This window comes from Camelus ferus, chromosome 6 (assembly GCF_009834535.1).
Source record: "Camelus ferus isolate YT-003-E chromosome 6, BCGSAC_Cfer_1.0, whole genome shotgun sequence".
Lineage (NCBI taxonomy): Eukaryota > Metazoa > Chordata > Mammalia > Artiodactyla > Camelidae > Camelus > Camelus ferus.
Genome location: NC_045701.1, coordinates 9,962,538 through 9,988,123, shown reverse-complemented (window position 1 = coordinate 9,988,123; position 25,586 = coordinate 9,962,538). Strand labels below are relative to the sequence as shown.

Genomic DNA, 25,586 nt, shown 5'->3' with positions numbered 1-25,586 from the left:
GCATGCACACATCCACATCCACTGATTTGAATAAAAGTGCCTGTGGGCTTTCATTGGTTAAAAGTAAAAGTAGAATGAAAGCAAAATAAAACAAATTTCAAAGAAAATAATATTATCATAAGCTTAGTTTGGATTTAAAAATCCAATTCTGTTTCCCTTACAAGATTATAAAAAATTTTTTTTCAGGGCGACCATCAGTTTTAACATACCTTCTAATACCATGCTGTTTCCATGCTTTCTGTTCGACATACGGTGTTTTCAGATACATGTATGTTATCATTGGCCAGCTAGTAAGAGAAAACAGCCCAAAGCACAGTTTCTTCAAAAACCAAATCAGGTGTTATCTACTATTGCATGCTTACTTGCTGCTGCATTTCCTATAGTCCTTCATTCCTCTCCACATCCCCAACCTCAATATGGGGTTGTGTTTCATGAGTCTTGCACAATTGGGTACTATTCACATCATTCTCATTACAGAGCTGTATCACATTCTGACATCTAACACGAAATGACCCGTGTCCTACATGTCTGTCACTAATGGAAAAAAAATTCCAGGAAGCTGAGAAGCCTCACAACCTCCTGGGTTGCTCTGAATCCACAACAGGACCTTGCTAAATTTTTGTACAGTTTCATTTTGGTCTGGTTGACATACAAGCTCTTCTTGAAAGAAACTGGGAGGAATCCTTTCACTATAGGAATCTGTTTCCAAAGCAGTTTATAAAAATGTGTGGATTGATAAGGGTGATTTCACCTCCTGAGAGGACTGCTCTTTTATCTGAGATAACTGATATGCTCAACATCTGTTCTGTGTGGTTTTGCTGTCTGGGGCGAGGGAAAGATGTCAGCAGAGGGTGGTGGTGGCAGTGATGGGTCCTCCTGGGGGGGGGGGGGTGCTTGGAGGGCTGGAATGGAACAGAGGAGAGAGACACAGAGCCAGCCTGGAGGACTTGGGAAGAGCTGGCCTGGGAGGTGACTGTTGAGTACTCTCTGATGGCAGACTTCCTGGTGGAGAGCAGGATGGAGGGTGGGAAGGCATGCCTGGTGAAGCCACCAGCTGGTGCGAAGGCCCGGAGGCAGGACCATTTTATGTCCACAGCATGCAGAGGATGGAGAAGCTTTTATGTAGGATTCAGACATGAAAGGAAACTGGGGAGATCAGGTGGGACCATAGCAGAAGGGCCTCCTGTTCACGCTGGGGAGTTCGAACAGTAGAAACTTGGGAGGGTTTTTAAGTAAGAGATATATATTCACATCTCTGGGGCTAGAGGCTAGACGCAGATGGCTCCCTCCAGGTGACTGCAGTGTGGCTGTGGTTGAGACGGATTGCTTAGCTCAGATCATCTAAGCAGGTAACTCAGTTGTGGCTAATGTGAAGAAAAGCCATGATCAGTTTTAAGAAACTAGATGACCCCCACCCTCACCCCAAATCCTGCCTTAAATATCAAACTGGCCTGTAGCTTTAGAAACCTGACATCTTGCATGATCAGTTAGGCTGCAAGACATATATTAAGTCTGAGTGACCAAAAAAAAAAAACCCAAACCATGCTGATGAAGACAAAAATTAGACATCACTTAAGTGAGTTAACATCAGTTACCTAGATGGGTTTCTTCCCTTTGTTCTATAAAGGGGTTACTATTTGATACTTAACTGTTGCAACAAGATTACCTTCTTTTAAAAAAATATTTATTTATTTATTTGGGAGGTGGAGGTAATCTGATTGGTTGGTTGGCTGATTTATTTACTTACTTACAGAGGTACTGGGGATTGAACCCAGGACTTCGTGCATGCTAAGCACGTGCTCTACCACTGAGCTGTACCCTCTCCCCCCAGGTTACCTTTTTGGGTAAATAAAATAGAAGCACTTATTTTCCAGACCTCATCTAATTTCTCATTTCTTAATGCCTTGACTTGAGCCTGGTAACTTGGGTCATTTACCACCACCTGGTGACAGCTAAATTTAAATGCAGTTTCGTGAATCATACGTAAAGCTCTTGAAGATCAAATTCACCAACTTATATGAGTCAAGAAGTGAGAGCAAAGGTGCCAAATGGATTTCATTTGCATTCCAGCTGCATGGTTCTCTGGATTTTGGGGAGCCCCCAATTTTGGGGGAGCACTTTGGAGATTATGTGTTTAGCAAGTCTTATGTTGGTTCATCCAGGCCTCCAAGAGTCTGTTCCAGACAACTCAGCCTCTGAAGTCTAAGGGGTGGATTGTTTAGAGGTAGTGGATGGACAGATTCATTGATTCACTCAATGTCTGAGAACGTAAAGATGACTGAGGTCTTTATTCTCAAGAAGCTGACAGTCTAGGGAGGGAGAAATACCAGTAATAACATAGTAGGGGCTAATTTTGAGTGTTTTTGAAGCTCAGTGCCACAGGAGACAATAGTTCAAGGCTCTTTGAGGTCAGCAGTCAGAAATAGTAGCATCCTCCACAAAAATGTGTGGCTTAGGTATTGTGGGAAAGAACCAAAGGCTTGGGAGACACGTTACCCAGAATGTTAGCGAACCCAGAAGCATGAGAGTCGGCTTATTTTAGAAACTGGGTCCCTCACTTGGGAGAAGGTATGGGATGTGCTCCAGGAGCAGACCCCAGCGGGGAAGTCAGTTGGATTCAAAGTCTGCACCTGTTGTGCGGCACACGGGGCCCGCCATGCACGGCTTGCAGGCTTTGGCATCCTTTTTCTCTAATCTGAACAAGCCAACCTTGCCACAGGATATATTGTACAAGGTGCTTCTGTGAGAAGTGCTTGAGGATGAGAGCGAGTGAGCACGCACAGCGTTCGTTTTTTAGCACAGGAGCACAGTCGCTTCTGAAAGCATCCATTGCTGAAACACGGGAGCCTTTTCACAGAAGCTTCAGCCCCCCACATCCTTCCCACAACCTGCTCTTTCTCTCCAGAGCGAGGTGCCTCTTCCCTCGAGCAGCAGCGCTCTCTCCGGATGGCATCTCAGCCTTGTATTTCTTTCTTTTTAAAACTAAAATCTGGGAACAGAGGTTGTCAGAACCACCTGGGTCTCTCTCCCCCTGTGCACTGTTCATTGGGAGCCCTTCAGCCACATCTCTTGCTTCTTTTGACTCAGAAACCGCTCTGGTTACTTTAGAAACGTGTGTGTGTGAAGTCACTTTTTATATATTTGATGCAGTATTGCCCCTGACCTTGGAATACTTTACTTAATTTCAGTACGTATTTTGGCTGTCATTTAAGGATTTTAAAAGTCAGTCTTTAAAAATCTTAACACTATGAGAAGGAATGAAGAAGGGACAATATAAGGATGATTTTTGAATATTATTCCTACAAACATAGAAGGAAATTTAAACAAAACACTCTTGTACTTTGCCCAAAACCCCACCTCAGCCCCAGAACGATTTCGTTTATCTAACTTCTCTTAGGCTGTTACTTCCATCCTTGCACACACTTGTTTTCCTATCCCTCGAGGCCTTTTGTAACTACTTCTCCATTTTGTAGTATATTTGTTTTCAGTGTTTGTGTAATATATTTTATCAAATTGATATTGCATAATTTATTACCCATTCCTTCAGTGCTGGACATTAAGGTTATTTCCATTTTCTCTGTTATAAATGATAGGAGCAAGAACGTCTCCGTATATATAGCTTTTTTCCTACGTCTGAATTATATCCTTAGGATAAATTCCCAGGAGTGGGATTAGAGGGTCAAAGGGTATGAACAGCTTTATGGCTCTTAATATTTATTACTGAAGTGCCCAAAGGGTCATTCTAATTTACAATGCCACCTGCAACACATGAGAGTAGCTGTCCCCCCCTGCCCCAGCCCTTGCAACACGGATTTCTTCAGTTAGTAGTCCGAGGCAAATTCAGTAGGTATGAAGGATAACTAGTGACTGTTTTTAATTGTTAATGTTTATAATTATTATCAGCATTAGGTATTTTTTCGTAAGTATGTTTTGTGTTATATTCTATTTTGTATGGTTTGCTTTTCATGTCAGGGTATTATTATATTTCTTGATACCAGGTGGAATTTATGTTATAATGAAAATATCAAATTCACTCAGGACAAAGAGAGTAATGATGAATCATTACCTAGATTCAGCAAACAACAAAACAGGTCTTTGGGATCTATTCCTAGAAATGGAATTGCTGGGTCAAAGGGTAAATGTAATGCTCACTTGTACTTCTAGCTGTTGCTAGAGTCCTATAAGAATTGTGTCATTTTGCAGAGAGGGATTTTTTTTTAAAAAAAGTTTGCAAATGTTCAAATTTAGTATATAGTATTGTAGGAAAATTAGGACATTCTTCAAAAATCACAAGTTATGTATTGAACTTATTAAACACTGTTCCCACTGTTGTCCAAGACGAGGCCTGGTACAGAGCACCCTGGTAGGGAACCTGCGGTTTGTCTATGGAGACATGGTAAGTGAATGAAAAACAAACAGTAGCCCAAGATAGAAGATATATTATAAAAACAAAGGTGAGAGCCCAGCTCAAGTGTGTACCTTTGGGAAGCCCTCCCTGCCCGCCCCAGGCCCCAGGAGTCCTCGCTTTCTGAGACAGTGACCTTTTTCCCAGAGCAAACCTTCTGACACTTGCTTGGACAAATATTAGTGTACTAACAAACAGGAGCAACAGAGCTGAATGCCTGAAATGGAGTTAAGCCTGCATTTCCCGAAGCACAAGCACCTGTGGGAGGTCACTGAGGGCCACAGGGCAGAATCGAGGCAGAAAGGTTAGGCTGGCAAGCCGGGTGAGACGTGCCCTCCACAGCCACGTCTGGTATCCCACGCGTACCTGCGCACAGAGTCCCCCCTCATGGTAATGCTGTTCCCCCAAACACGAAAGAACCAGATGTGTAGTTTCTGTTTGAATGAAAACCAAAGGCACCACCTCTCCCTGTTGATTAAGTGTGCAGGTCTACATTTTTGATTAACAGTTTCCAATTTCTTTCTAGATCGAGTCACTCAAGAAGGTGGTGCAGCAGAAGCAGCTCCTCATATTGCAGCTTTTAGAAAAGATATCTTTCTTAGAAGGAGAGGTAAGAAGCTGTGTTTCTTTAAGATGGTGTCTTCCCTACCATTAAATTTTATGTTGCAGAGCCTACCCACCGACACTTAATTAAAAATACGGCTATTTCCTGGCCTTATAAAATTGATTGAAGGTTAACTGCCAACACTGAAAATGAGGTTCTGACAGCTAGTTTTTCTTTCCCATCTGACTCTCCTCATTCCCACTAGCTGCTCACCTCTGCTTCTTGGCTTGCATTTTTCACGCTCAGGAATTTTCTCAGCAAGTCTGATAAGCTGCTGATGAATGCTGCAAAGCCCCACGTTTGTGTTGGGCTCTACAATTGGCCAAATATTTTCACAGACATTCCTCACACAGTTCTCTCCACCATTTTAAGAAAGCAAGACAAGGATTCTTCTTTCTGTATTAACAAATTAAAAAAAAGTCACAGAGAAGGCAGATGGCTTTTCTCAAGATCACCCAACTTCCTGCCAGAGCCAGGCTGAGATGGGCTGACCCCTCATCCGGTGCTCTTCTGTGACATTGAGTCAGCGTGTTCTAGAGGTGACGGAATGTCACCTGAGACTTTCAAGATATTTAGTATTCTTGGCTTTCTGAAAGGCATTTTTGGGATTTTGTTTAGGTTCCAGGGAAGGGAATTCTGGCGCTGGAAGAACCTTGAGAGCTTAGGCCTTAACCTAAGGGGAAGCTGTCTGTTGTCTCTGAAGGCTCTTTATTAAGAACTTGGCTTAGCTTTTTCCTTTTCAGCCTCTGACTTTCTCCTTGTGTTTCCCTCCCCGTTGTAGTCTCTCTTCAGTGAGTCAGTCCAGGAGAGAGTGATGAAGTAAGGAGACAGAAGACAAGTTATTAAGCTTCTAGTGTGTGCTGGGTGCTGTTAATTACTTTCAGTATCTTTCGTAGAACATAGAGGTAAAGAGTGAGTCACACTTGCCCAGGGCTGAACTTTAGATCTGCTTCTTATTGGCTGGTGGACACGCATTACAGTTAGAAATCGAGGAGGATGCCTGCGCCTACATGCGTGTGTCCGTGCAGTGAGGGTGCGCTGACAGAGCCTGGCAGGAGCTAAATAAGCACGTGATCATTTTCTCACTTCATTAAGAGGGAGGGATGTCATACGAGCTAGAGTGTTTCCTCCATTTTACAGCTGGAGAAACTGAGGTTTGGGAGTGTTAAGGAACCTGCCCAAGGTGACAGTTAGAAATGGGTTGGCCTGAGCTCTTAAGCATCATGTTTGTAGGGGTGGCGAGCAAGGTCTTTGTTTACTTTGTTTTGGGGGCACTGGCTATAAAAGTCATAAGCAGAAGTCCCTAGTGGCCCATGGGGACCTGTAGCAGACTCAGAGCCCAATGGAGGGGGAGGGGAGGAGCTATACCCAGAAGAGAGATGTCCTGTTATATAAGGTCTTTCCCCCTTCCCCCATTCTATACAGGGAACTCATTTCTACATCATCTGTGTCTCTATCTTTTACATACATCTCTTATAGACAGTATAGGCTTTTTTATACATTCTGATACTCTGACTTATATTAGAGTGTACAGCCTATTACTGATAAGCTTGCTTTTAGGTCTGCCATTTTATTATGTCTTGTCTATTGGTACCTCTGGCTTGTTTTGTTTATTTTGTTCCCCTATCTTCGTTTCTTTTAGAATTCCATTTCAGTGTATCTACTGGCATTTGCTGTGTATTTCTGTAATGTTTTAATGGTTGCTCTAAGTATTACAATATACATCACAGTCCACTTAGACATAAGATTGTACCACTTCATGTAAAATGTGGAAGTCTTACAATAAGGTCCATTTACCCCTCCCCTGGCTATTCTATATACATTATAAACCCACAGCACAGTGTTATAATTTGTTTTAACAATCATGTCTTTAAGAGAAAACAATCATCTTTCATATTTACTCACATATTTATTTCTGATGTTCTTCATTCATTCCTGATAATCTGAGTTTCTTTCCGTTTTCATCTCTTTGGCCTGAAATTTTACTTAGCATTTTTTTGCGTAGTGCAGGCGAGATGGGGATAAATTCACTTAGTGTTCCTTATTTGAAAGTAAAGCCTTTATTTCATCTTTATTATTGAACTACACAGGTCTAGGTTGATCGTTTCTTTTAGTACTCACTGTCTTCTGCCTTTTGTAGTTTTTTCTATTTATTTTTACTGAAGTATAGTCAGTATCTGGTGTACAGCACAATGCTTCAGTCATATAGTAACATACATATATTCCTTTTCATATTCTTTTTCATTTAGGTTACTGTAAGATTGAACATAGTTCCCTGTGCTCTATACAGTATGAACTTGTTCATCTATTTTACATGTATCAGTATCTGCAAATCTCTAACTCCCAGTTTATCCCTTCCCACCCTCCTCCCTCCCTGGTAACCGTAAGTTTGTTTTCTATGTCTGAGTCTGTTCATTTGAGTTATTTTTTTAGATTCCACATGTAAGTGGTACCATATATTTGTCTTTCTCTAACTTACTTCACTTAGAATGATGATCTCCAGGTCCATCCATGTTTCTGCAAATGACATAGGAATACTACTCAGCCATAAAAAGAAAAAACAATGGGATTGTATTTTTAAGAGTATAAGTGTTTTGTATCTGTGCTTCAGTGGCAAGCTGATGTGAACAGAGTTCCTCTGGAAAAGAACCAAAGAATGGGGGCCACCAGTCCACTATTCACTGTAAACCAACTGGGGCATATTTACTAACCTTGTCTTTTCTGCCCCCTAACTATAGGTACTTGACCCAGGATTTTATGACATCCTCATTATTAAAGTCTACACTGAGAAAAGGATAAAATGGTGGGATGGCTGGAGCTTGTTAATGGGCAGGCCTCTTTTGCCTTTCTCTGCCCTTGTGAGTAGAGTCCACATATTGCTGGGAAGCTGTGTGTAAGTGCTCACGACGCCCTGGCAGTGAGCCAGCACCGATCTCCCAAACTGAGCATCAGGTGATTGATAGGCGCAGAGCCCATAAGTCTGTCAGGGCTTGTCGGCTGCTCAGGAATCTGGAACGCATTCTCTTCCTTTACGCCGTTTCCCATTGGTCAGCAGGCGTTCCCAGACCCTCACATCCTGCAGACCATGAGTCTGTAGCAGAGCTGCTGCTCTGCACCTTGGTATCCTGCATTCAGGGCAGGTGCTCCCGAGCTGTATACCCACGTTCTTTCTTACAGAACAAATGAGCTTCTGTTTCCAGAGAACTTTTCAGCTTGTATCTGTGACCTAGTACTTATCTTAGAACAGTGTCTGAGCTTCAGCACCTACTTAAAAAGAAGAGACAAATGTTTTAATTTTTTTTCCAGTTATGCAAGTAAAATGTACTTTTAAAAGCACTTACAGTAAATCTTGTATCTCCTACATGCCATGCTCTGAAGGTACAGCCAGGAAGATAATTAATGGTCACTGCCTCATGAAAATTTCATCTAGCATTACTGAAAATATACAGAAGAACTTTAAAAAAAAAAAATCCAAAAGTCTCAATACACAGAGATAACCGCTGGATGAATTTTTTAAAATGTGTTTTTGTCCTTTAGATTTTGTGTACCAGTACTTCATCTGTTTTCATTTCAATATTATCCTCAATTCCCTTGCTCCTTTGTCCTTCATTTCCCCCATGGGGCAAATTTCCAATTCCTGAGCATCTAATCATCAGCCTATGTAATGTTTGGCTCTGACCTGGGGAAAGAAAACTGTGTAGCATGCTCATTTTAATCCCAAGGAGCTTGTTCTACTTTATATGTTTGAGATGCTGAATTTTCCACACCTATGAAATACTAATTATTAAGTTATAGAGGTATTTCCCACTAAATTAAATTAATAGACTTACTCATTTTATAGTTTAATGAGGGAGTATTAAAACATTAGTTGTACCTTATTTATAATTGAAAAAAAGTGATAAATATCTAAATGCCATCAATAAGAGACTAGTTAAGTAAGTAATGTACATCCATACAACGGAATGCTATAAACCCATTAAAATATTTTGTTGACATGGAAAGAGTCGCAGCAAATAATGGCACAGAGTAGGGTATCTTGTTTGTTTCCATTTAGGTAAAATTGAATACATATGTATGTCCATGCACAGAATGCTATCTGTAAGGATGCTGTCTACATATTCCCTTGATTCATATTGCATAAGATGTGCTTAATAAATACTTTGTATGATACAATTTATATGTATTATCTGGATTTTCCCCTATGACATAGACATCTATCATGTATTTGCTTTACTAAAAGTGCCTTTTTCCTCATTGCTAGAATAATGAACTACAGAGCAAGCTGGACTATTTAATAGAAACCCAGGCCAAGACTGAAGTGGAAACCAGAGAGATTGGAGTGGGCTGTGACCTTCTACCCAGGTATTTAGGAATTTCCTATTTTTCTGACTCAAATTCCCCTTTGACTTAAGAAAATACTTTCCTGGGCTGTTATTACCAGAGTTGCATTCTTTCTATCAAAAAATATTTCTGTGAAGAGAAGTAGTGGCTGCTGAGGGGTCTGCTGATTTCTGTGGGGCAGGGAGCTTGTGTGTGGGGGGAGGGTGGTGAAGCCACTTCAGAGAGAGACTGGCCCTACCAGTGAGTGTATGCATTTGGTCCTGCATTTATTCATTCAACAAACTTACCTGTTGGGTACCTTCCCTGTGCCAGATTGGGTTCCTGCTGCAGAGTACAGTCTGCAGGGGAAGACAGGTTAAGTAGACAGGCATTTTCATCTGTGGGAGGAACCTGTGAGATGCTTTAGTTACAAAGAGGAGGGGGAGTCTAAATCTTGAACAAAATTGGTTCCCCAGTACTGTAACAGTTGTTATCATACAGTGGACCACATTCATTAATGATCTGCTTTAGCCATGAGCCGATAAACAATAACTATAACCTGTTTCATTCATTAGCTCAGAAATGCAAGGGAACTGACCCGTTTGTTGTTAAGCTGTTTGTTCCACAAGCCCAGCCCCTGGGCCTCTCCTGACTCAGGTTAGAGCCTGTGACCCGGTAACCAACCTACCCTCTCTAGGTGTGCAAACCGAGCTTGCCCAAAGAGGACAGAAAACAAGTTTATAACACGGACACTGATGGTATGTAGTTTATGATTTAGGGAACCACAATCACAAAGTGCCTTGTATAGTGTGTGTAGGAGAGTGTATGCTTGTGTGATCAGGAGCGTTAGTAGGGCAGAATGGCCTTGAATGGTTACATGGGTGGGAAACAGGGAGGAGGGGATCGCCAAGGAGGGATGTAGAATCCCTGGATCTGGTCCTCATAGTCAGCAGCAGCAGGATGTGTTCAGGCTGGACTCTCTTTGCTGGGGCCTCAGTTTCCCAGTCTGTTAAATGGGTGATTTGACTATGTGACTTCTGAGGTCTAACCAGCTCAAACATTGTCTAACAGTGTCCCATTTCCCTGTCTATTTCATTCATTACTGATGTTGGCTTTTTTGTCCATTAAAACGAGCCACTTGCCATTCTCTTAAGTTTTTACCAAAAGCAGCATTAAAGTCTTTCTTCGACATTGTTCTCCTTTACGCTGCTCACTTTCTGGTGAAAACAAGGCAGTTTTATCATTCTGCTACAATTAGCAGGAAATGTTGAAAAAAGAAGGGAAAAGAATATGTAAATAGACTCCAGGTCTCATCAATTCAGGGGACAAAGTACTTGATAAAAATAAGACCTAAAAGAATGATCACGTTCAGGGACTCCTTTTAAAAGATTTAAAAAGAAAAAAAAGGAAAACTGGCCAAACTTTATTTTTCAAGAACCAAGTGGCTTAGTCCCCTTTAATTGCCCACATAATAAATCTTGTTTGGTTAAGACAGGTACAAAACTATGTCTGAAACCAATAAATTGTTTGTTTTCTAATTCCCACATTTTGGCTTAAAACAAGGTTTTCAATTTTTATGCTGAAGGAGAGCCTGAAGCAAACTTTTATGGCGAAGTTATGAAACCACAAAGCGGTTTTCATAATGGAAGTGCTGACAGACCCTTAACTTATGGCCACAGTGAACTTGGAAGCCACTTCAGTATCTAAAAGCAGCTTTTCCATAAACGTAACATTTGGTTTCCCCCAGGATCCATCTTAGCACTTTAACTACCTGGGTCAATCAGCAGAGGAAATGAAAACTACGTATCCACATTTCCGAAAAGGCAGAGTAATGTTTCATTCGTTTCCGCACAAATATTTATTAGATGCCTACTATGCGAAGGATGCCGTGCACGCCTGGGTGGCGAGAGGGAATTGAGGGCCGTGCGCCACCTGGGCTTCTAGGAACCGCGTGCTCTGTGCTGGGGCTCTGGGAGAGGCACCGGGGGTGAGGAGGCAAGGAGCTGGGGACCCTCCCTGCCAAAAACAAACAACCCGAGAAACTCAGCTTTTAGTGTACTTTATATGACAGATGCCAAGTAAGATTTTGCTTGAATAAAGAACTCTGTGGTCAAAATCAAATTGGAACCTCCTGGTCTAGTTTTATCTCCATGTTTTGTAGACAGCAAAATTGAGGCCCAGAGAGAGAAAGTGATTCACTAACAGCCACACAGCCAGGATTGGAACCATGCCTTTGGAGTCCTAGCGTGATACATTTGTAGTTTTAAAATGCTCAACAGATGAAAGGTCTTCTGTAAATAGAAAAGAAGCAAGAATCTATAGAAAAGGGAAAATAACACAATTGGAAATGTGATAACTACAATCAACAGTAAAAGAATCAACATGAAGATGTAAAAGAGGGCATCAAAATCATAAAATGTGGGAGAGGGGACCAAGGAAATGTAGATTTTTTGTTCTTTTTAGGATGTGTTTGAGCCTATATTACTAGCAGTCTAAAGCAAGTAGATACAGTAATGGGTTAAAATACTTGAAAACCAGGGTAACCATGAATTAAAAACAGAATAAGGTCAGAAAAGCCAAAAAGAAAAAAAAAGCAGCATAATACAAAAGAAAATCATTAAACCACAAAAGGAAAAACAGAAAAGGAAACGAAGAAATACAACAACTGGGAAGCAAGATTTAAAATGGCAATAAACACATCTATCAGTAATTACTGTAAATGTCAATGGATTAAATGCTCCAATCAAAAGACAGAATGGCAGACTGGATAATAAAAACAAAAGCCTACAATTCACTGCCTCCAAGTGACTCACTTGAGGGCAAAGGACACTAGGCTGAAAGTGAGGGGATGGAAAAAGAGACTGCATGCAAATGGAAATAACAAAGTGTGGGTACCAGCACTCTTACCAGATGAAACAGACTTTCAAAGGTCATAAAGATAAAGGACATTTTGTATTGATCCTTTTATCATTATATAAAGAAAATATTATACTCGTTAACATATATGCACCTAATACAGGAGCACCTAAATACATAAAACAAATACTAACAGACATAGAGGGAGAGACTGATGGGAATACAGTAATAAGAGGAAACTAACACCCCACTTACATCACTGGACAGCTTTTCCAGGCAGAAAATCAATAAGGCAACAGAGATCCTAAATGACCACAATAGAACAGTCACACTTAATTCGTAGTTTCAGGACATTACATCCAAAAAAATCCAGAATGTATACATTCTTTTCAAGTGCACATGGAACATTCTCTAGGATAGTCTACATACTCAGACACAAAACAAGCCTCAACAAATTTAAGAGGATAGAAGTTATCTGAAGCATCTTTTCTGATCATTTTCTGACCACTATGTCATGAAACTAGAAGTCAACCACAGAAAGAGAAATGAGAAAAAATGATTGCAAGACTAAACAACATGCTACTGGAAAAAAAAAAACCAAACAGTGGGCAATGATGAAATCAAAAGGAAGGGAAATTAAAAAATCCCTTGAGAGAAATTACATTGAAAACACAACCACACAAAATCTACAGGGTGTAGCATATAAGAGGGAAATTCATGGTGATACAGGCTTCCTCAAAAATTAAGAAAAATCTCAAATAACCTAACCTACCACCTATAAGAATTAGAGAAGAACAAACAAAACGTAAAGTCAGCAGAAGGAAAGAAAGAAACCAAGAGCTGTTTTTTTGAAAGAGTAAACAAAATCTACAATCCTCTCAGCAGGCTCACCAAGAAGAGAAAGGACTCAAAATAAATGACAGAGGAAAAATGACAGCCAATACCACAGAAATACAAAAAACCATTAAAGAATACTATGAACAATTATATGCCAACAAATTGGACAAGTTTCTAGAAACACACAGCCCACTAAAATTGAATCAACAGGAAATAGATAATTTGAACAGACTGATCACTAGAAGTGAAACAAAATCAGTAATAAACTCCCTGCAAACGAAAGTCCAGGAACAGATGGCTTCACTGGGGAATTCTACCAAACATACAAAGATCTTATACCAGTCCTTCTCAAACTATTCCAAAAGACTGAAGAGGAAGGAACACTCCCAAACTCCTATGAAGCCACCATCACTCTGATACCAAAACCAAAGACACTATCAAAAAGGAAAATTGTGGGCCAATAACTTTGATGAATATAGATGTAAAAATTCTCAACAAAAATATTAGCAAACTGTATCCAACAACACATACAAAAGATCATACGCTGTTATCAAGCTGAATTCATCCCAGGGACACAAGGATGGTTGAACATAAGCAAATCCATCAATGTAATATACCACATCAACAAAAAGGGCAAAAACCACATGATCATCTCAACAGATGTAGAAAAAGCATTTGATAAAATTCAACATCCATTCATGATAAAAACTCTTACCAAAGTGGGTATAGAGGGAACATATCTCAACATAGTAAAAGCTATTTATGACAAACCCACAGCCAGCATAACACTCAATGGTGAAAAGTTGAAAACCTTCCCCCTAAAATTCAGAAGACAAGGATTCCCACTCTCACCACTTCTGTTCAACATAATATTGGAAGTCCTAGCCATAGGAATCAGCAAGAAAAAGAAATAAACAGGATCCAATTTGGAAGAGAAGAGGTAAAACTGTCACTATACACAAATGACATAATACTTTATATAGAAAACCCTAAAGACTCCACACAAAAACTGCTAAAGCTGATAAATGAATTCAGCAAGGTAGCAGGATACAAGATTAACATACAGAAATCTGTTGCATTTCCTTACAGTAGGTGAAATATCAGAGAAGTTAAAAAAATACAATCCTTTTTAAAATTGCATAAAAAAAATACTTAGGAATAAACCTGATCAAGGAGGTGAAAGTCTTATACATGGAAAAATATAAAACAAAGATTAACAAAATTAAAGATGATTTAAAGAAATGGAAAGATGTCCCATGCTCTTAGATTACAAGAATTAATACTGTTAAATTGCTATACCACCCAAAGCAACCTACAGATTTAATGTAATCCATATCAAATTACTGAGGACATTTTTCACAGAACTAGAACAACTAATCCCAAAATCTATATGGAACCACAAAAATCCCAGAATTGCCAAAGCAATACTGAAGAAAATGAAGGTGGAGGTGTAACCCTCCCATACTTCAGACAATACTATATACTGTAGATAGTATTACAGAGCTATAGTAATTAAAACCACATGGATTAGCACAGAAACAGACATACGGATCAACGGAACAAAACAGAGAGCCCCAAAATAAACCCACACACCTACAGTCAATTACTCTTCGACAAAGGAGGCAAGAATATACAGTGGAGAAAAGACAGTCTCTTCAGCAAGTGGTGTTGGGAAAGCTGGACAGCCACATGTAAACCAGTGAAGTTAGAGCACTCCCTCACACCAAACACAAAAATAAGCTCAAAATGGCTTGAAGACTTAAACGTAAGACAGGACACCATAAACCTCATAGAAGAGAATGTAGTCAAAACATTCTCTGATATAAATTGTAGCAATGTTCTCCTAGGGTAGCCTTCCCAGGCAATAGAAATAAAAGCAAAAATAAACAAATAGAACCTAATTATATTTATAAGCTTTTGCACAGCAAAGGAAAACATAAACAAAATATAAAGACAATCTATGGATTGGGAGAAAATATTTGGAAACAATGTGACTGACAAGGGCTTAACTTCAGAATATACAAACAGTCTATACAACTTAGTAACAAAAAAACCACCCAATCAAAAAATGAGAAGACCTAAAGAAATAGTTCTTCAATGAAGATATATAAATGGCCAAAAGGCACATGAAAAGATGCTCAATATTGCTAATTATCAGAGAAATGCAAATCAAAACTACAGTGAAGTGTCACCTCACACTAGTCAGAATGGCCATCATTCAAAAGTCCACAAATGATAAATGCTAGAGAGAGTGTGGAGAAAAGGGAACCCTTCTACACTTTTGGTGGGAGTGTAGTTTGGTGCAGCCATTATGGAGAACAGTATGGCAATCCCTTAAAAAAACTCAAAACAGACTTACCGTATGATCCAGCAATCCCACTCCTGGACATGTATCTGGAGAAAGCTAATTCAAAAAGATACATGCACCCCAGTGTTCATAGACGCACCATTTACAATAAGCAAGACACGGAAGCAACCTAAATGTCCACTGACAGATGACTGGATAAAAAAGATGGATGGATGGGGGGATGGGTGTGCGTGTGTGTGTGTGTGTGTTACTACACAGCCATTTGCAACAACATAGTATGGTAATCTCCAGGTCCATCTAAGTGAAGTAAGTCAGAGAAAGACAAATATATGATATCACTTATATGCGGAATCTAAAAAAAATGAACTTATTTACAAAACAGACTCAGAGAAAACCAACCTTTGGTAATTCAGGGGAAAGGGGGTAGAAGAGGGATAAACTGGGAGTTTGGGATCAGCAGATACAAACTACTATATACAGAATAGATAAACAGGGTCCTACTGTATACCACAGGGAAGTATATTTGATAGGCTGTAATAACTTTTAATGAAAAAGAATCTGAAAGAACATCCCAAGATGGTAGAGTATCAGGACCAGGAGCTCGCCTCTCCTCACAGCTACAGCAAAACCACAACTGACTGCTAAACAACCATCAGAAAAAAAAAGACTGGAGCCTAGCGAACAAGATCTTCAACAGGAAACATAAAGAGGAAACTACAGCAGGACAGCAGGAGGGGCGTGCTCACAGTATAATTGGGCCCCGTGCCTCCTGGGTGGGTGACCCACAAGCTGCAGAGTAATTAAGTCACAGAGACGCATCCACAGGAGCAAGAGTTCTGAGCCCCACATCAGGCCCCCCACCCCACGGTTCCTACATTGGAAGGAGGAGACCCCAGGACATCTGGTTTCGAAGGCCAGTGGGGCTTATCTCCAGGAGCCCCACGGGAGTAAGGGAAACAGACTTCATTCTTTTGATAAGTGTACACAGAATCTTGCGTGCACCAGGTCCAAGGGCAGAGGCAGTAATTTCATAGGAACCTGGGCCAGACCTGCCTGCTTATTTTGGAAGGTCTCCTGGGGAGGTAGGGGAAGGCTTGGCTCACCCAGGGGACATAAAAGCTGGCAGTGCACATTCAGGGAGTGCTCATCTACCTGAGCTTTCCTGGAGGCTGACATCTTGATTGGATCATTAGCACCAAGACCTAGCCCCACCCAACAGCCTGTAGGGTTAAGGGCTGGGAAGCCTCAGGCCAAACAACATACAGGGTGGGAACACAGCCCTACTCACCAGAGGTCCAGGCCAAGCCTCACCCAGCAGTGGGCAGGCATCAGCTCCTCCTGCCAGGAACCCTGCACAAGCCTCTAGTCCCAGCCTCATCCACCAGGGGCAGATACCAGAAATAAGAAAACAGTCCCAAAGCCTGTGGAAGGAATCCACAAACCCAGGTGAGACTCTCCCCTGGGACCGGCTGGACCCTTGCCCTTGGGTGACAAGAGAGGAGTGTACTGCTGGGACACATGAGACGTCTCCCACAGAGGGACACTTCTCCAAGGTCAAGAAATGTAACCTACCTAAAAATACAAATAGAAAGAGAGAATATGACGCAGCACAGGAATGTCCCAGGCCAAGGGACAAGACAAAATCCCAGAAGAAGAAATAAGTGATGAGGAGACAAGCCATTTATCCGAGAGAGTTTGGAGTAATGATGGTGAAGATGTTCAGAGAACTGAAGAGAACTATAGTCACAGAGAGCGAAGTTTTTAGCAAAGAGATGGCAAATATAAAGAACACCCAAACACAAGGGTGGTTCAACATACGTAAATCAATCAATGTGACACACCACATCAACAAGAAAAAGGACAAAAATCACATGATACATCTCAACAGATGCAGAAAAAGCATTTAATAAAATTCAACACCCATTTATGATAAAAACTCTTACCAAAGTGGGTATAGAGGGACCATATCAACATAATAAAAGCTATTTATGACAAACCTACAGCCAGCATAATGCTCAAGGGTGAAAGCTGCAAGCCTTCCCCTTAAAAACCTAGAACAAGACAAGAATGCCCACTCTCACCACTTCTATTCTATATAGTACTGGAAGTTCTAGCCATGGCAGTCAGCAAGAAAAAGAAATAAATGGGATCCAAATTGGAAGAGAAGAGGTAAAATTGTCATTATGTGTGGATAACATGATACTACATATAGAAACCCTAAAGGCTTCACACAAAAACTACCACAGCTAATAAAAGAATTCGGCAAGGTAGCAGGATACAAGATTAACATACAGATATCAGTTGCATTTCTTTACACTAACAATGAAATATCAGAAAAGTAAAGAAATAATCCCTTTTAAAATTACATCCAAAATAATGAAATGCTTAGGAATAAATCTGACCAAGTAATTGAAAGACTATATGCAGAGAACAACAAAACACTGACAAAAGAAATTAAAGATGACTTAAAGAAATGAAAAGATATCCCATGTTCTTGGATTGCAAGAATTAATATTGTTAAAATGGCCATACTACCCAAAGCAATCTACAGATTTAATGTAATCCATATCAAATTACCCAGGACATTTTTCACAGAACTAAAACAAATAATCCTAAAATTTGTATGGAATCACAAAAGACCCAGAATTGCCAAAGCAATACTGAAGAAAAAGAATGAAGGTGGAGGCATAACCCTCCCAAACTTAAGACTACAGAGCTACGGTAATCAAGACAGCATGGTATGGGCATAAAAAGAGACGTATGGATCAATGGACCAGAACAGGGAGCCCAGATATAATCCCACAAACTTTTGGTCAATTAAACTTTGACAAAGGAGGCAAGAGCATACAATGGAGAAAAGACAGTCTCTTCAGCAAGTGGTGCTGGGAAAACTGGACAGCTGCATGTAAATTAGTGAAGTAAGAATGCTCCCTCAGACTATACACAAAAATAAACTCAAAATGGATTAAAGATTTAAACATAGGACAAGATATGATAAATCTCCTAGAAGAGAACAGGCAAAACCCTCTCTGATATAAATCATAGCAATGTTCTCCTAGGGCAGTCTCCCCAAGCAACAGAAATAAAAGCAAAAATAAACAAATGGGACCTAATTAAACTTATAAGCTTTTGCGCAGCAAAGGAAACCGTAAGCAAAACAAAAAGACAACCTACAGAATGGGAGAAAATATTTGCAAACGATGACTGACAAGGGCTTAATTTCCAGAATATATAAACAGCTCATACAGCTTAATAACAAAAAAAACAAACAACCCAGTCCAAAAATGGGCAGAAGACTGAAACAAACAATTCTCCACTGAAGACACACAAACTGCCAACAGGCACATGAAAAAATGCTCAATATCACTAATTATCACAAAAATGCAGATCAAAACAACCATGAGGTATCACCTTAAACCAGTCAGAATGGCCATCATTCAAAAGGCCACAAACAATAAATGCTGGAGAGGCTGTGGAGAAAAGGGAACCTTCCTACACTGCTGGTGGGAATGCAGTTTGGTGCAGCCATTGTGGAAAACAGTATAGAGATTCCTCAAAATTTTGACTAAAAACAGACTTACTATGTGATCCAGCAATCCCACTTCTGGGCATATATCCAGAGGGAACTCTAATTTGAAAAGATACATGCACCCCAATGTTCATAGCAGCACTATTTACAATAGCCAAGACATGGAAGCAACCTAAATGTTCATCAACAGATGACTGGATAAAGAAGTTGTGGTATATTCATACAATGGGATACTACTCAGCCATAAGAAATAATAAAATAATGCCATTTGCACGATGAAACCGATAAAGGCTTGATCTCCAGAATATATAAGCAGCTCATACGACTTAATAAGAAAAAAAACCCCACCCAATGCAAAAATGGGCAGAAGACCTAAACAAGCAATTCTCCAAGGAAGAAATACAAATGATCAATAGGCACATGAAAAAATGCTCAATATCACTAATTATCAGAGAAATGCAAATCAAAACTACAATGAGGTATTACCTCACACCAGTCAGAATGGCCATCATTCAAAAGTCCACAAATGACAAATGCTGGAGAGGCTGTGGAGAAAAGGGACTCTACTTCTAAAATACACCTGCACCCCAATGTTCACAGCAGCACTATTTACAATAGCCAAGACATGGAAACAGCCTAAATGTCTATCGACAGATGACTGGATAAAGAAGATGTGGTTCAACGACAACATAATGCCATTTGCAGCAACATGGATGTCCCTGAAGAATGTCATTCTAAGTGAAGTAAGCCAGAAAGAAAAATACCATATGAGATTGCTCATACGTGGAATCTAAAAAAAAAACAACATAAATTCAGAACAGAAACAGACAGATTCATAGACATAGAATACAAACTTGTGGTTGCCAAGGGGGCGGGGGGTGGGAAGGGACAGACTGGGATTTCAAAATTTGTAGATACTGACAGGCATATGCCAAATAAACAAGATTATACTGTATAGCACAGGGAAATATATACAAGATCTTGTGGGAGCTCACAGAGAAAAAAAATGTGACAATGGATATATGTGTGTTCATGTATAACTGAAAAATCGTGCTCTACACTGGAATTTGACACAACATTGTAAAATGACTATAACTCAATTAAAAAAAAAATAATAATGCCATTTGCAGCAACATAGATGGACCTTGGGACTGTCATTCTAAGTGAAGTAAGCCAGAAAGAGAAAGAAAAATACCATATGATATCACTTATTATGTGGAATCCAAAAAAAAAAAAAAGACAAATGAACTTATTTACAAAACAGAAACAGATTCACAAACATAGAAAACAAATATATGGTTACCAGGGAGGGAAGGGGGTGTGAAGGTATAAATTGGGAGTTTGAAAATTACACCTCTTGGGGAGTGATGGAAATGTTAGCTATCTTGATTGTGGCAGTGGTTTCATGGGTGTATAGATCCATCAAAATTTATCAAATTGAACATCTGAAATACGTGTAGTTTATTATACAGGACCCATACCACAATAAAGGTGTTAAAAGCATATTAAAAATCTGAAAAAGAAAATATATATATAATATATATAAATATATTTATTTATATATATAAATGTGTGTGTATATATATATAAAACTGAATCACTATGCTATAGACCAGAAATTAACACTGTAAATTAACTATGCTTCAGTTTCTTTTAAAAACTCAAAAATCTGAAAATACAACTACTTTATAATCCAACAACGACAACAAGTGTGGTGGTTTGGAAACTAGACCTGGGTTTGGATCCTGGATCTGCCTCTTGCTACATCTACAGCTTTGGACAAACCCCTAAACTCTTTGAACCTGTTTTCCTCGCCTAGAATGAGAAGATTTTGAAACTAATTCTCCCTAAACTTGCTGAGATGATTAAGTGAGATACAGGACAGGCATAGCATGCCCAGAGTAGAGACCACATTTTCTTTCTGTGGGTGCTGCCCGCACTCTCCTCGTTACCTAAGCTCACTGTACCGCAGTCACATTTGAGCCATGAACTGCTTTGCTCCTGGACTCACTCAGTCGTACAGAGCTGGCTTTTTCCTTCATGACTTGCTTCATGCCTTTCCGCTCCCACCGCACCAGCTACGTGAGACCAGTGCTCTCTGTCTAATTTACTCAGTGCCACCCCTCTGCCTTCAGTTCCTCCTCCGCACAGTCTTCCTCTCCTTCATCTCACTTGTGTTGCATAGATTTCTGCAAAGCAAAGGTCTTATAATGGAGCAAAGAGAGAGGCCAGGGGTGCGAAATCTCTCACCGGGATTTCAGGGGCTTTTCAATTCCTATTAAAAAAAAAAAAACAACTCAAGAGTTTGATTTGAGAAGTTTGATATATGTTAATTAACGCCATTGAGAGCAATTTCAGGTCAGCAGCCTTCATTCACAGGGTGAAAAACAAAATACCCAAAGAAAAGAGACTTCTCTTTCTCTTGCCCCTTAGTAAAACTCCATTTCCAGCAAACTCATAAATTATGTCTTGTTGATAGGCATGCTTTAATGAAAAATATTCCTTGTGGTCCTAAGTGCCTGACACATAGTAAGCGCTTTAAAATGCCTACATCTTCATGTTTCTCTTGTAGAGACCAGAACACAAAGTAGCCTTCTGTTGTGGCTTTATTTGCTGACTCTGCTTTCATTTCACCCCCCAGGGGAACTGCCCCTTTATGGATTAATAAAAGGTTAACAATAGCCTTAATGTGTTAAAGAAAATGGCTGCATTTCGGTTCTGTGGGTGAAATTATCTGTGTTCTTAAAATGCTCTTGTTTCCTAGTGATCAACTAAATAAAATACCTAACTTCTTTTTGAAAGGTTGGGATATGAGGGCCTGTTTTGGAAACCCAGAGGGTCCACCTTTATAAATATTTCTGCATTTTATGGGCTTTTAGGATATTGTCACCAGAGACTATTTCTGTTATGTGGAATTTTCACAGGAGTTGGCACAAACTGCTACCTGGCTTCTGCCCCTGGCACTCCCCTGAACTGCCTGGGCAGGTCATGGGGGCCCCCTGCATTGCCAGATCCTGTGCATTCCTCTCTGTGGCACATGAAGCGGACACTCTGACCACTGAGTCCTCGAAATCCCTCGTGCTCTGGTTCCCTTTGTCATCTGTACGTGTAGAGATAGCTCTGTGCCTGGCCCGAGTGAGCTGCTGGGGTCATGAAGATAAGTGAGACATGGTTTTCACCCTTCATGAAAGTATAAGTAGCAGAGGACGTGTAGACCAGTGGTGCAGTGAGCAGCTTCCTGTAGTGTGTCAGAAGCCTCGGCAACAGTCATTTTCAAGCTGTGTAGGGGGAGGGGAGAGCTTGGAAAAAACGTATTGAATCTCCTGGGGAGAGGCATGTGAAGTTTAACATCCCCTCCAAGCTTCTAACCCACCCCGTTTTAGAAGCTGTTTACCATCCATAGTTGAAAATCGCTGCAGGGTAATGACGGGGAGGAGGGGGGTGTGTTACTGATGGGACAGTTTAGCAAAAGTGCACCTCATAGAAGCAGAAAATTGAGCAGCACTGCTCAAGAAAACAGAGCACATAAAGAAACGAATGATCATTTTTATCACTGCTGTGGGGAATTGGGGAAACTGTCATATAGGAGGAGATGTTTGGCTTGAGTCTTCAAATGTTGGCAGGAATTCATCAGATGGATTTGACAAGGGAAGCATTCAAGACAGAGGGGACAGCTGAGGATGACAGAGCTGTGCAGCGGTGTGGTCAGTGAGGAGAGCTGTGTTTCTTAGCGAGGCCAGGCAGGAGATCTGACAGTAGATGGTGGAGGCCTTTACACCATGCAGAGGAGTTTAGATTCCATTCAAGAAGCAAGGGGGACCCTTTAAAGAGTTTTAAGAACAGTAATACACAGCCAGCATAATACTCAACAGTGAAAAATCTGGAACAAGACAAAGATGCCCACTCTCACCAATTCTATTCAACATAGTCTTGGAAGTCCTAGCCACCGCAATCAGGCCAGGAAAAGACTATGTGCAGATGACATGATATTATACATGGAAAACCCTAAAAGTTCCACACAAAAACCACCAGAGCCGATAAAAGAATTTGGCAAGGTAGCAGGATACAACATTAACATACAAAATCAGTTACATTTCTTTACACTAACAATGAATTAGCAGGAAAAGAAAGTAAAGAAACAATCCCTTTTTAAATCGCACCCAAAACAATAAAATACTTAGGAATAAACCTGACAAGGAGGTGAAAGCCTTACACATTGAGAACTACACAACACTGACTAGGGAAATTAAAGAGGACTTAAAGAAATGGGAAGGTAGCCCATGCTCTTGGATTGGAAGAATCAATTTTGTTAAAATGGCCAAATTGCCCCAGGCCATCTACAGGTTTAATACGATCCCCATCAGATTACCCAGGACATTTTCCACAGAACTAGAACAAACAATCCTATCTATATGGAATCACAAAAGACCCAGAATTGCCAAAGCAATATTGAAGGAAAAGAATGAAGCTGGAGGAATGACCCTCCCAGACTTCAGACTTCAGATACTATAGAGCTATAAAATAATGTGGTATTGGCATAAAAACAGACACATGGATCAGTGGAACAGAACAGAGCCCAGAAATAAACCCAGAGACCTACTGTCAATTAATCTTCAACAAAGTAGGTAAGAACATAAAATGGAGAAAAGACAGTCTCTTCAGCTGTTGGGAAAGCTGGACAGCTACATGTAAATCAATGAAGTCAGAACACTCCCTCACATCATATACAAAAATAAACTCAAAATGGTTTAAAGACTTAAATATAGGACAAGCCATGATAAATCCCCTAGAAGAAAGCATAGGCAAAGCATTCTGACATAGATCTTAGCAATGTTCTCCTAGGGCAGTCTACCCAGTCAATAGAAGTAAGAGCAAAAATAAACAAATGGGACCTAATTAAACTTACAAGCTTTTGCACAGCAAAGGAAACCATAAGCAAAACAAAATGACAACCTACAGGAAGGGAGAAAATGTTTGCCAATGATATGATTGACAGAGGCTTAATTTCCAGAATATATAAACAGCTCATACGACTTAACGAAAAACCAAACAACCCAATCCAAAAATGGGCAGAAGAACTAAACAGGCAGTTCTCCAGTGTACACATACAAACAGCCAATAGGCAGATGAAAAAATGCTCGTTATCACTAATTATCAGAGAAATGAAAATCAAAGCTATAATGAAGTATCACCTCACACCAGTCAGAATGGCCATCATTCAAAAGGCCACAAACAATAAATGCTGGAGAGGCTGTGGAGAAAAGGGAACCCTCCTACACTGCTGGTGGGAATGCAGTTTGGTGCAGCCACTATGGAAAACAGTGTGGAGATTCCTCAAAAAACTAAAAGTAGACTTACCATATGATCCAGCAATCCCACTCCTGAGTATATATCTGGAGGGAACTCTAATTTGAAAAGATACATGCACCCCAGTGTTCATAGCAGCACTATATACAATAGCCAAGACATGGAAACAACCTAAATGTCCACTGACAGATGACTGGGTAAAGAAGCTGTGGTATATTTATACAATGGAATACTACTCAGCCATAAAAATGAATAAAATGCCATTTGCAGCAACATGGATGTCCCTAGAGAATGTCATTCTAAGTGAAGTAAGCCAGAAAGAGAAAGAAAAATACCATATGCTATCATTCATACGTGGAATCTTAAAAAAAAAAAAAAAGACAAACGAACTTATTTATAAAACAGAAACAGACTCACAGACATAGAAAACAAACTTATGGTTACCAGTGGGGAAGGGATAACTTGAGAGTTCAAGATTTGCAGATACTAACTACTATATATAAAATACATAAACAACAAGTTCATACTGTATAGCACAGGAAACTATATTCAATATCTTATAGTAACTTATAGTGAAAAAGAATATGAAAACGAATATATGTATGTTACTATATAACTGAAGCATTGTGCTGTACACCAGAAATTGACACAACTTTGTAAACTGACTATACTTCAATAAAAATATATTTTTAAAAATCATAAGTAAATAAACAAATGGGGCCTAATTAAACTGGTAAGCCTTTGCACAGCAAAGGAAATCATAAGCAAAACAAAATGACAATTTACAGAATGGGAGAAAATATTAGCCAATGATGCGACAAAGGCCTAATTTCCAGAATATATAAACAGCTCATACAGCTTAATAACAAAAACCCAACTCAATCCAAAATGGGCAGAAGACCCAAATAAGCAATTCTCCAGTGAACACATACAAATGATCAATAGCCACATGAAAAAATGCTCAATATCACTAATTATCAGAGAAATGAAAATCAAAACTACAATGAGATGTCACCTCACACCAGTCAGAATGGCCATCATTCAAAAGTCCACAAACAATACAAGCTGGAGAGGCTGTGGAGAAAGGGAACCCTCCTCCTACACTGCTGGTGGGAATGTAGTTTGGTGCAGCCATTATGGGAAACAGTACAGAGATTCCTCAAAAAACTAAAATTAGACTTACCATATGATCCAGCAATCCCACTCCTGAGCATATATCTGGAGGGAACTCTAGTTCAAAAAGATACATGCACCCCAGTGTTCACAGCAGCACTATATACAATAACCAAGACATGGAAACAACCTAAATGTCCATTGACAGACGACTGGATAAAGAAGCTGTGGTATATTTATACAATAGAATACTATCAGCCATAAAAAAAGAATAAAATAATGCCATTTGTAGCAACATAGATGGACC

The 25,586-nt window shown here is 40.0% G+C and overlaps 1 protein-coding gene and 1 long non-coding RNA gene across 5 annotated transcripts in view; one reads left to right on the top strand and one right to left on the bottom strand.

Moving 5' to 3' along the window:
- MYZAP (myocardial zonula adherens protein) overlaps positions 1-25,586 on the top strand; it is a 99,444-nt gene that overhangs the window by 70,748 nt on the left and 3,110 nt on the right. For all 3 annotated transcript variants that reach the window (XM_032481117.1, XM_006181695.3, XM_014556717.2), the window contains 2 exons: positions 4,932-5,015; positions 9,271-9,371. In XM_032481117.1, the coding sequence (XP_032337008.1) occupies positions 4,932-5,015; positions 9,271-9,371 (185 nt within the window). The remainder of the gene's footprint in view (positions 1-4,931; positions 5,016-9,270; positions 9,372-25,586) is intronic.
- Positions 7,475-25,586, bottom strand: part of LOC116664087 — a 36,179-nt gene continuing 18,067 nt past the window's right edge. The window contains exons 2-3 of one of the 2 annotated variants that reach the window (XR_004320422.1): positions 9,638-9,740; positions 7,475-8,276 (exon numbers count right to left, since the gene is read on the bottom strand). This is a non-coding gene — a long non-coding RNA (uncharacterized LOC116664087). The remainder of the gene's footprint in view (positions 8,277-9,637; positions 9,741-25,586) is intronic. The other variant, XR_004320423.1, reaches the window with a different exon arrangement.